This window comes from Phodopus roborovskii, unplaced genomic scaffold, assembly GCF_943737965.1.
Source record: "Phodopus roborovskii unplaced genomic scaffold, PHOROB, whole genome shotgun sequence".
NCBI classification, from domain to species: Eukaryota; Metazoa; Chordata; class Mammalia; order Rodentia; family Cricetidae; genus Phodopus; species Phodopus roborovskii.
The window spans coordinates 4019601-4032477 of record NW_026126588.1 but is presented as its reverse complement, the minus strand read 5'-3'; the positions used below and the strand labels follow the sequence as shown (position 1 = coordinate 4032477).

The window sequence follows — 12877 nt, the reverse complement described above, 5'->3', positions numbered from 1 at the left end:
ACATTTATTTGATGCAATGTCTTGACATTTAACATTACATTATAATGGGTTTATTATGACATAATCTTAAAATATGAAAATACTCATTTTTTAGTTTGGCAGTTTTTAAACAAATTTCAAATTTGTAACTGAATTTTGTATCATTTACTTCTAACTTTGCTGATTATTGTGAATTCATAAAAAAATTTGTCTATTAAATAATAGACACGTTAATGTATAAAAGTTCTCTTTTAATAAAATTTTTTGGTTTCCTGTTTGTGATTTCCAAGGGCAACTCTTTCTCCAACTGCGTATCATTTGCACTCTACTCTGATTTTGCATTCCCTGTCCCGTTTCCTGATGCCTTTCTTCTCTTTTCCTTTCTACCTTACCCATACACCTTTGCACTCCCTTCTCCCCATTTTCCTACAGTCTAGCCTAAGGCCTCCCATCTGATAGGGAAGCAATCTACCATTGAACTACATCTCTAACCCTATCCTTCCTTTTGAAAGTAAGTGATGGTGATGGTCCCTTAATGAATTTCAACTGCTGAGTTTGAAAATAAAATCACTAAAGGTTCTACACAACTATCATCATAGTTTTTGTTTGTCAGGTTTTAGAGTAAATAATCTCAGAGTTTTGAGAAGTTGGCCTGGACATACAGAAACTTTGCCTGTAATGCAGCTAGCTGTGGGGGTTGTGCTTTCTTAAAACTTGAGCATTGCTGAAGTCAGGCTGGTTAGTTTCGTGTTCTAGGCATTGCAGTTTTATTTTTGGTTGATGGCATATATAGTAGTTTACTTCTGTGCAGAAGATGGCCACCTGAGCTTGATGACATGGGCTGTAATCTCAGTTGTTCAGTTCTTTGTACCCGTCATTCCTGGGACTATCCATTTGACCACATCAGAAAAATATTGGCAGAATTGTACTTTCCTCATGTTAGAACTCTTTTAAAACTCAGAAGCATTTTTTTTTTTCAGAACTCTTGATTAAGGACACTTTATTTAAATAATCAAATAAATTTAAAACAGAACAAATCCTTAATTATCCTAACCATGCCCCTTATGAAGACTTAAACTTTCTCCTCACATTAAAAAAATAAAAAATATTTTTCAAAGTGTGTGTATGTGTGCACGCACATACAGAGGTCAGAGACATTGCATCTTCATGGAGCTGGAGTTACATGAGGTTGTGAACAGCCCAGTGTGGGTGCTGGGAACTGCACTCAGGTCTTGTGGAAGAGCAGTAAGTGTTCTTAACTACTGTACCTCCTCTCCAGCTCCTTGTGCTCGTGTGTGTGTGTGTGTGTGTGTGAGAGAGAGAGAGAGAGAGAGAGAGAGAGAGATAGATAGAGAGAGAGAGAGAGAGAGACCCAGGTTTCTGTTGGCCAACTATTCTCATTTTAAAGCACTACTCACAGAGTCATAGTTTTTCCATAGTTTTGTTTGGAGAAATCAGAATGTAATGGGAGTGTCATCTCCCCCTTAGATAAGTTGATTTTTTCCTCCCCACAAAGTCAGTATCATAAACAGGATCTATAATGCCAGACTCAGAACCTGAGCCTCTCCTGTAACCAGAGTAAAAAGCATCTACTTGGTGGCTGCAAAAGACATGAGAAAAATCTATTCCAGGAAATGGAAAGGCTTTGGTGGAGAGGAGCACTGAGCCTGGGAATCAGGGCTGGCTTTGTGCCACCAGTGACAGTGAACACTTTTAGCCATTTTTGTTTGTTTGTTTTCTGTTGCTCTTTTGGACACCTCAGATCTTTTGATATCATTTTTCTTGGGAGAATTAGTGAATATGAAAGAAGTTCAAAAATGTATATTAAAGACATGCAGCTATCAAATCTGAGAACATCATTTCAGAAGCTCAGTAATTTGATAATTCTATTGTTCTGTGAAATCATGGGCACTGGGCATGCATGCTACAGGAGTGTTCTGCTTCCGCTAGGGTCAGTGGCATACATAGTTTTAAATTGGTCTTAACAGAATCTGTGCTTTGGTAAAACTTTTGTTATAAAATTTGAATGTAGATAGTGTTTTCATTACCAAAATACCTTCATTTTTTTTTTGCTTTTATAGACTTGAGCTATTAGTACAGTTTTATGTTGCAGAAAAACTCTTCCCCTGTACTTCATCCTCCATTGCTACTTGTCCCCTCCTCCAGTGTCATAGTTGGGAAGCCAGTATTTATCATCATTATTTCAAGCCACAGTTTGCATTAGGAGTTGGACTCCAGTTCACATTCTGTGGGCTTGGACAGATGTCTACAGTGATGTGTCCTTGATGAGCGTATAGTACAGATAGTCTGATTGCTTTAGTAATATCTGAGCTCCACTTAGACCACTTTCTTCCCCTGTGAATTCTTAACAGTCAGTGTTTAATTTCTACACACCTTTGCCTTTCCAGAGTCTTATAGTTTTAGTTATAGTTGAGCATAGCTCCGTGTGCACTGGCTTGTTAGTCAACTTGACACAATCTGCTTTCATGTGGGAGGAGGGAATGCCAATTAAGAAAATGCTCCCTTTGTATTGGCATGTGGATACATTTGTGTGGTACTTTTAAGCTTTATACTTCTTGTAGTAAATGCCAAGAAATTTGACTGCTGTATTGTAAAGTAACAGTCCACTTAACTTTCTTTCAAATGCATAGCAAGCATAAGGCTTATTGATAATCACTTCTGCATCACAGCCTCATGTTGTGTGCATTAGTACTTTGTATATTGATCTTCTCTGTGTCCATCTTTTAAAACTTGCTTCTGAAGAAAACATTTAAAATGGGCTAGCTATATTGGATTGAGTAACACTATAAGCTAATGTTAACTATAAGTACCCATAGTGCGTTAAACACAAGAGTCATCCTGTCTGGCCAAGGTTTGCACCCCTGCATTCACCTCTCCTTTTTGCCCTCTGCTTTCTCCCCTCTCTGTTCGTTTGTTCTCTGAGCTAACCCTGCTTATATTCTGTGGCAATATGCAGTAACTGTCTTTTCCCCGCCTGGCTGCTTATTTCACTCCGGGTCCTCATTTCCACCCAAGTTGCTATAAAAGGCAAGATTTTGTCGTCTTGTGTGTCAGTATAGTAAATAGTAACTTATTTTCATCCTCACATCCCTAATAGCATTTGCTGACCTTATTTTCATGTATGTATTTGCCATCTGTGCATCTTTTTCTTTTTCTTTCTTTTTTCTTTTTTGAGTCAGCCTTACTATGTAGCCCTGGCTAGCCCAGAACTAAACAGACTAGATTTCCTTTTCAATCCATAGGTGTCTGTCTGCTTCTGCTGGGATTAAAGGTCCTAAGTGCTGGGACCAGAGGTCACTGCCACAAAAGACTTCATTCATATGTGTCTCTTCTAATGAAGCTCTATGACTTCTAGTTAGTAAGTTATTCTCATTGAGTTGTAAGAGTTGTTTGGCTATTTTCCTGTCTGTCCTTTATCAGCTGGTCAGAAAGAGTTTATCTTCTCTTGGAATACTGTTGTTGTTGTTGTTGTTGTTTTTTAATCTTAATTTACTGCCTAAATTTTTAAGATCTGTTTTTATTCTTTCTTGAATAGCTACTCCCAAATCAATACAGTGGTCCAAATGAGAGAAAGACTAGAAACCCTTATGTAGTTTTTTCCTTCACATGTTTTAGCAGAAAAGATTGTTTTTAGAGATTAACTATATAAAAGTACTCCTGAAAATTAATGGTCAGACTTGAAGGTAGTGTTTTGTTTCAAGAAACTTTGTATTAAATTTACTTGATGTCTTTGGCCAAAATTAAAAATTTTCACTTAGCTATTCAATATTTAAAATGTCATATCCTAAGCTGTGCCAGACTAAAAACATGCAGTTTTTAAGTCTATTTTTTTTTTAAAAAATTGTCTTGTCCCATTTTGAGGAATTCTTCATATTATACCATCACTTACAGATTTTTCAATATATATTAAAACTAGGTTCCCCAATGAGAAATCTATTTCATTTGTTTCATGTAAGTGGTTAAGTTCTTTAAAACAAAACCTGTTCTTTGATGAAAAATTCTAGAACTTTACCAGTACAGAGCAGTAGTAAGGAAGTGAGGCCGAAGGGCCACATGATGTGGGAAATTCTCGGCCCTGCTGCCACAAGGGAGGTCTGTTAGGAAGTTTAAATTTGTCCTGTGGTACTTTCTGTAGAAAAGATTTCCAATTCCCTACAATTTAAAAAGTGGCCATTTGTGTTCCCTCTGTGGAACCACAGAGAGGCAAAGGGTTGCTACTTAATGGTTTTCTAATCAAAGTAAAATCGTTGTGATATTCAGCTGTAGAAAGGGGTCTCCAAGTACGATTTTTGGTTTATTTTGTAAATAAATTCTTCTGGAAAGAGAATTGTTTGTGTTGGTGCTGTGACTCTGCTTTGATTGCCTCAGCTTTCACCAGAGAACATATCTTTGGGTGGTCTTTTGCCTGGGGAACGGTACCAAATAGTTGCCTCTTTTGACAAATAGCCACCGCCCTTCTACTTACCCTCGCCCACCATCCCTGCTTCCTTTGTAAAATAGGCCAAATGAATATGATTGGCTCATGTACTTTTGTGAGGCTTGCTTTTTGAGAGTTTGTCTTAATGAGATCTTTATCATGTTTGATTAGTCGAAATGAATCTGAAATGTATTCATATTAAAATCACATTATTTACAGTTTAAAGACTATTTCATAGGATTTGTTTCCAACTTCAGATTCTGAATTTTTCATGCTAACCTGTAATTTATGAAAATGACAGAGGAGAATACATTTCTTTTGGCCTCTTCTTTGTTCTTAAAGCATTTAGTGAATTTGGATTTTATACTTTAAATTTTCTCTCCCTGAATCCTCTTGTATAGGTAGTCATTTTCCTTGACTGTTTGGTTTTTGTTATTCTATGCAACTACAATACATAATTTCAACATGTAGGAGACTTTAAGAATGGTTTGTGTTTCGTGTTTTAAGAATCTTTCTTAAAAGAAAAGCAGTATGGAGAATAAAGTTAATTTTAAACTCTTTTTTTTAAAGATATTTTATGTGTATGAGTGTTTGCCTGCATACATGTCCCTCCACTAATACTTGGTGTCTGTGGAGGCCAGAGCAGAGTGTCAGGTCCCTTGCAACTGGAGTCACAAATGGTTGTCAGCTGCCATGTGGGTGCTGGGAACTAAACCTGGGTCCTCTGCAAGAGCAGCCAGTGCTCTTAACCACTGAGCCATCGCATCCCTTCTAGCTCTTTCATAAGGAAGTTGGGGTGTCAGTTACTATTTTATAATTTCCAAATGACACAGTACTTCTAAAAGTCTTTATTAATTCCCAGTACTTTTTTCTCAGAAAAAAGTACTGACATTTTACTGATCTTTGCTTTTTCGTACATGACTTTTCAAAAAGGGTGGTAAGGCCAGACTTTTCCTTTGGTGAGGCTTTACAGTTTTCGCTTCCTCTCGCACCTGAGACTTTTCGATAAGACTTTCCAACTTAATGAGACTTTTTCTGCGCAGCTCCAAAAGCGGGTGTATGTTAGCCCTCTCAAAGTCCTTCATCTCCTTCTTCATTCTCTCGAGCTTCTCTAGTGATGGGAGCTGGCCCTGGGTTCTTCTCGAGAGTCTTTCCTTGAGTCTTTGTTCTATCAATTCCCTGCCTCGAAGCATGCGCTCCTGGTGTTCTTTGATCTGCGCCTGCTCCCTCTTTTTGACCTGCTGTCTTCTTTGTGCTGTCTGGGCATCGTGCACAATTCTCGGGAGCCGTTCACTGGGGAAAAACCTACACATTTTGCTCTTAAACTCTCTGGCCTGGCTGGTGCGGTGTGCTTGCCTTTCCGTCTGTTTCCTCTCTTTCTCGGATACACAACAGTGCCGTTTTCGTCCCTCCATGCTCTGTGTTGTGTCTGTTCTGCCTGTGTCTTTCCCCCTCATGGTTTCCACTGTTCTTTCATTATGGTTAAGTCTGCTTTGGCAAGCTATAGTCAAGAGAACAGGCTTACCCTCCAATGCTTTATATTCCTCTGGTCACTCTGTGACCAAGTGTCTTGGTTGTTGTATGTACGCCACCTAGATTCCAGAGCCAAGTACTTTTAAACCCGTGGAGACTCGTGACTTAGCTTACTGCTATTTTTGGATGCATTTGTCCAGCTAAAACCCTCCAAGTGCTCACAATTCCTTCTAAAGAAGGTGAAATAGGTTAGTTTGTGCAGAGTTGCCACAAAAGGTAATGAGGGCCCAAGGATGCTGAAGAATGTGTAACTTTGCTTCTAGCCACTGCGCAGCTGTAAAAAACAACACAGCTACAGGACCAGTGGGAGTTGTAGTTCTCTTACTCCAACAGCTTCAGGAAAGTTAGCACGATGGCGTCTCTGTTTTTCTCACTCCCTGGTCGTAGGTCTTGTAGGGTGAAAGACACAAGTGAACAATTATCCCAGGATGGGATCCTTGCTGGAAAAGCAGCCAGAGGTCCCGCACTACTACTCCTTGAGCTGTTGGGATGTCACAATACCTGGTTGAAAATTCCATGGCAACACAGACCTTTGTTTCTGAGAGGTTCTGCTCCCTCCCTGAATCTCTCAGATGAAGTTCGCCATTCACCTAGTATTTTTAAAAACCAAAATTTGTGTTCTTTGCACAATACAGTTTCATTGGTAAACAAGACAAATGGTTGTTCATCTATTTTTATAAAACTTCTTTCAGTTGGTCTTGGTGGCATTGACTTGTAGTTTAAGTGTCCCCAGAGGTCTCGGAAGAAGGATTCCCCCGAGCCCAGTATGGTAGGAAGTTCCATGTGGGTAAATATTTCAGACTGGCTCCTAGACAAAAATGTTAACAAAACAGTGATGTTTTAAGATGAATCATGAGAGGAGAAATAAATGAAGATTTCAAAGGATGTCTAATCATCCAGAAATGCATCGTAACTGCTAAAAAGACCTAGAACAGTAAACCAGGTGAAGCTCATTTATGACTGAATACAAGAAGTATTAGGTTAGATTGGAAATATAGCCACCCTTGCTATGATTTCCTAGAAATGTTGTGTGTTTTAATAACTTTGTGTTATTGGGCACAATGAGAACTAGACGGAGAGTGGTGTGGCGGGCAGAGAAAGAAATGGTAATGATGCTGGCTGATAAGGGCTGCTCTGTATAGTTAGTTGGACATCTGTGATGCATTCTCCTGAGAGAAGACTTGACCTCTTTCAGGGTAGGTGCTTAGGGGCCCTCTGTGACTATTCACCTACCAAGTTCTCCCTCCATGCCCTTGTTGCGAAGCTGTGGCTTACAGCCACTGGCTTAGAACTATTAGAAAGAACAAACTCTTCATATGTATGAGGGATGTCAGTGATAATTAACAGTGCCCCACAGAACCCCGACTGCACTGTGACAGTTCAGTGGTCAGTTCTCGAGGTCTATAGACCCAATTCCATACTCACAGGTAGGCGATGCTACAGCTAATATGTTAGAAAGTAGATAGAGATTTCTACAAGGCCTGTAACACAGTGCTTGTTACTAGCGCACTAGTATTTGCTATTATCAATAAATGAGCCTTACATCCTGTATGTAATTGCAAAAATTTAATGGTTTAGTAAATGTTACTTTAGTGCTAAATCTGTGCTTAAAAAGTTGTTCCATTTAAGTTTATATATACATAGTATTTTCAATAGTAACCACAAATTTAAATATGTGTGAAGAAGTAAGAATTAAGAACATTCTTATTTTGGTAAACAGATATTAAACTGTTTTTCTAAGAAATCCACCAGGAATTTACCCACAGTTCCTCAGTTTGTGGCGTCAGGATAGCAGCCTTCAGTTGTTTACAAGGCCCTTCCCCAGTACTTGGAAATCTCTATGTTTTGTGTAAAGCATGTTTCTTCATGGCTTTCTACTGGTAGCTTCCATGGTGATTTTTGGTCATATCATTTATCTTTTGAACAGTTGGTTGCTAATTTGGTCTCTCAAGTATTGTGTGTCTTGTTGCTTGGGCTTTATCTTCACTTTTTTGTTGCTTTGGGGAACATATTGAGTCCATATGTAATCATAAAAAATTATAATTCCTAGCTTGAGGAACTTTATAATCTGAAATGTCATCTGTATAGAAGCATACAAAGGTAATGTAGGAATGATATTCACAGGCAATACAAATGAGAAAATAAATACATGTAAATAACTGTACTCCATCTTTAAGAAAGTGAAATGTTTATGAATGTATTATCAGGAAAAGACAGTTTGATGAAGTTTCTAAGTTTTATGATGCTGACATATTGGTATTACATTATATTATCATCTTTTATCAACCCTGAAGTGACTTACTGTTCAAATTGGGGACACTGGTTTGAAAGGTCCTCTTCAGTCACAAGCCATAAAAATGCCATGGTGGTTTTGGGGTTTTGGCTAAAAATAGCCTGTGCTGATTCTGTGTAGGTGTGCTTACCATATTTGTTTATATTTGCTCAGTGTTGGTACTGCCTTTATTTCCAGCAAATTTTTTTTTCTTAAGTGTATTTATGTCCTGTGTGAAATTTCCTGTGTGAAATTTCAAGCAAACAAAACTGAAGATGCAAAATAAAGTCACACAGAATTTACAGCAGTAAAGAAGGTATCTGTTTTAGAAAACACCAGTATCGTAGCCTGTCCTTCCATCGTTTTATACTTACCAAATTAGAGCCCTGCATGTAATTTAATCCTGCTGCTGTTTTCATCATCTTAAAGCTCATGATTGAGTCCAACTTAGATAAAAATATTTCAGGAATCCGGACAGCTAATGCACATATTATATTTAACATTTACAAAGCATTGTGAGAACAGGATACTTCTGTCTTTTCTTTTTATTTTTTGTAGTTTTATTTAAATATAAAAATGTGTTTATGAATCATCTATTGTAAATTCATTTCTATCTTAGTGTGTTTGTAGTGTGTGTTTGTGTGTGTGTTGTTTGTGTTATGGAGCATGTGTGTAGGTCAAGGGACATCCTACACTCTAGATATGGATCTTGGTCCATTAGGCTTACCAGTCCTATTCCATGCATGGAAATTGGTGACTCTGTTGGTTATTTCAGCTGGACTTTTCCACCACAGAGCACTCCGCACAATGTGCTTTGGCAGGCAAGGCCTTGTGGGACCCTGTGCCTTTGTTGTCTTGGGGCTCCCATCACCAATGCTGTGCATTAGCTCTGACCTTGAATTTCTCCACACCCTTTAGATAGATGCTCCTGGGTTTCTTCCACTTTCCTTAACTTTGACATGTTCATATCAACATGACTGGTGCCAGATGAACCAGATCAGACCTCACAAGATGCCAGACAGCTGCCATAATACTGTATAAAGGGTGGTTCCCACTTCCTTACACAGTTCCAAGGAAGGGAGAGCTTACTTAAATTTTCAAGGATGTCTGGATCTTAAAATTACTTTTCATCAATATTGGACTCATGATATTTTATACACTATCCATTTTTTAAAAGAAGGTATAGCTTCATTCTAATGTTAACGGAAATAATAACTGTGGCTTTCCTGGGGAAATGCTAGGCCCAGTGGAAATTTAAGTCATTGTGGGATTATTGTTAAGTAAAATCAAATTATCCTGCTTTTTGAAGGCAGAAATAGGTGAGACTATCGGGTCCTGGATTTTATTTACTTTTTAGTTGGGAGCAACAGAATTGGGTTTCTTAAGTACAATGTGGGTATTAGTCAGAAAAAATAGTTCATCTTTAGGTTTTAGCAGGGGAGGGAGCATGGCAGGGTCAGCAGAAAGAGCGGAAATGGCAATAGCAGTGTGGTCTTCTTGAATTGCCAGATTCAGTGTTTTAAAGGAAAATAAAATAGAATTCAACAGTCTGGGCAACACAGTGTGATCATCATTTTCAAAAAAAAAAAAAAAAAAAAAAAGGAATTAAAAAAAGAGAGAGAGAGAGAGATAAGTTCTACAGAATCCGAACTTATCCAGAGCTCCTCGGAGCACAGAGGGAACAGACTCCAATGGGCACTTCTCAAGTGCTGTGAATGGAGACCAGAGGAGAGCTTCAGATCCCCTCCAATTTCAGTCACGGACTTCTGTAACTGCCCTGTGGGTGCTGGGAGTCAGACCCAGGGTTGCTGCAAGAGCAGCCAGTGCTCTTAACTACTGAACCATCTCCCTAGACCTTAAATCGTCAGTTTGTATTTGTTAGAGGATCTCTAAGATTCCCCCAGATGCTGGGAGCAAATAGTGATCTGTTGATGCTAGGAAAATACATACCCAAATATACATCCTGTAAATTATAAACTTAAATCCCAAAGACAACTACTCCTAGTAGATTCCATTTTCTTTACTTAACAACAAACTGAGATTGCGGATGCTATGGACTTTCTGAGGCTGCTCTGACCACCCACATTAAAGCCGTTTGCAGTCCGCTGTGCTGCCCACTATTCTGCCTGTATAAGCTGCTTCTCATCCAGCGAGTAGACTCACCATGAAGTAGCCCAAGGGAGGAAGGATTTATTTGGTTCAGAGTTTGAACCAAATCTTGGTGGAGAAGGCGTGATGAAGATGGTGGCAGCAGAACTGGAAGGCTTTGTGCTCACAGTCTTGTCGATCTAGGAGCAACACGAACATGAGCAGTGGGGCAGTGCGCCCTTGCTTCTGACAAGTAGGATCTATAAATATCCCAAGCATGGAACAGCTTGTGGCTTCAGTCGGGCCTATGCCCTATATACACACACATACTATGCACATACCACACACACATACACACACTACATGCATGCAGCACATACCTCCAAACACAAGCACAGACCACACAAGTACATACATTACATGCACCACCCATGAAAATGCATCCGTATGTGCACAGAAATGCTTATATACACACATGTGCACACATGTGCACACATATGCCACACACATGCACGTACACACTTATTGCATACACATATACCACACATGTGGACGCACGTGCGCGCACATACACACATACACACACACACACACACACAGTATGTCTGTAGGTATGTATACAATAGAGCATGCCTATACCTCCCAGTGCTGAGTAGGTAGGGTTGTAGAGCCAGCCCAGTTATCCTGGAGTACATCTTGAGTTTGAGGCCGTCTGTCAATTTAGACTCTAAAGATTGCCACGGATGGAGATTGTCTTTAGAATAGGTTGCAGCTCTTTACTCCTTGCATTGTCAAATAGTTTAATATTTAAGTAAAATCTTCCTTTTAAAAATCAAGATAGTTTCTCCCATTTAAAAATTAATATGTATATAATACATAATATAGCATATTATGTATACGTATTTATATTTGTCCAGCGATATCTCAGTGCATAAATGTGTTTGTTGCCAAGCCTGCTGACCTGAGTTTGAGCCCCTAGGTGCACATGGTAGAAGGAGAGAACTGGCTCCTGAAAGTTGTACTGTTAACTCCACCTGCGTGACAAAGTACACGCACACACACAGGTACTTAAATAAATAAGTAAATAAAAGTTTAAAAAAGCAATTAAGAAACTGAGATATGATGTCATGTGGGCCAGGGGTTTCTTGAATTCCTATGTACCAAGGATATCTTTGAACTGCTAATCTATCTGCCTTCACCTCCTAAGTGCTAGGGTTACAGGTATGAGCCATGGCCCCTAACCTTTCTTATTTGATTTTCACTGTGTATAGAAAGTTCACTACTATTATCATAGTCAATTTGCATGTCATCTCTATGAATTAATTTAATTTACAAATTAACTTTTATATGAATAAATCTCGTGATTCCCAAAGAAGAACAAACATTGTAGGTTTGGCCACTGTTGCTAGCTTTGTCTTGAACTACCCAGCAAGTCCTCAGCAAGATGGTCAAGTCAAAACATTTTTCAAGTCAGAACATTTCCTTTTGATCTTTATAGCTTTGTTCTATAGCATGGGGTCCTGCAGGAGTGGCTTTCATATCTGTTTGATGAGTTCAGTTAGTAAATTGGGTGTCATGCTATGTTGTTTGTTTCATTGATTCTCATTAACTTTTAGTCAAGTCATGTAATCCATAGTTATTTTGACAGTAACTCTCATCTTTTGCAAATCTGTGGTCAAAGACCATGCCTATTGATGATAGGGTCGGTGTTGAAGTTGCCCTTTAAAAGAAAATGGTAGTGCTTCCTTTTCAGTTCCTCCATTCATTACTTAATATTTTACTCCTTTCTATCTTTTAAATGCATCCTAAAGAGTTACACATACTCTCGCATATTCAGACCACTGTTATTAACTCTTTATTTAGGACGTACTGTGTTTAAGAGCCTGCCTATTAAGATGAAAAGGAAGCAATAGATATAATACTTAATTTTCCTGGTTTTACTTTATTGTTCTGTGATAACAGTGTTTGAATTGAATAAGTCAAGTAGTAATAAATAGTAATAGAAAATGGCATTGAAATGAGCATGAAATATGAAATAAAGTATGTACTTATGTGGTGCAAGCATAATAATGTAGGTCTTTAAACCAGTATGCACTGAGTAAATAGTTGTTTTAGGGCCTGGAAGCAGAGTTACAGTCAGGTACCACACTATGCCTTCAAGGAGCTTGAACTTCAGTAAAGCTGTATGCTTTGTATGAGTCATGTGCAGTCTGTGAGAGAGAATGGAAGATGAGATTGACAGATCAACACTTTTAGAGTCATGTGAAGCTGCTGCAGTTAAGTAAGAGTTTGTGTATTTATTTTTGTGTGTATACATGTTTTTTATGTGTGGATATATGTGCATATGTGTGGAGCCCTATGTCAATGGCTCCATCTTTCTCAATCCCCTTTCTACTATGTATATATTTTTGAGTATGTATGTATGTATGTATGTATGCATGTATGTATGATTCTGTTTTATTTCATTTATTATTTACTTATGCTTATGTATTTGTGCATATGTACATGTGCCCATGGAAGTCAGAATAGTGTGTCTGATCCTCTGGAGCTGGAGTCATAGGCAATTA

General features: G+C 38.5%; 2 protein-coding genes across 2 annotated transcripts in view; one reads left to right on the top strand and one right to left on the bottom strand.

Moving 5' to 3' along the window:
• Nucleotides 1-12877, top strand: part of Supt3h (SPT3 homolog, SAGA and STAGA complex component) — a 320819-nt gene that overhangs the window by 105212 nt on the left and 202730 nt on the right. The window lies entirely within an intron of this gene.
• On the bottom strand, nucleotides 5311-5967 carry LOC127236529 (putative uncharacterized protein ZNRD1-AS1). Its single transcript, XM_051204229.1, has one exon. The coding sequence runs from the start codon at nucleotides 5872-5874 to the stop codon at nucleotides 5311-5313; it is 564 nt and encodes a 187-aa protein (XP_051060186.1). The 5' UTR covers nucleotides 5875-5967.

Coding starts and splice junctions, on each gene's coding strand:
- LOC127236529 (XM_051204229.1), bottom strand. CDS start 5,874: ATGAGGGGGAAAGACACAGGCAGAACAGACACAACACAGAGCATGGAG.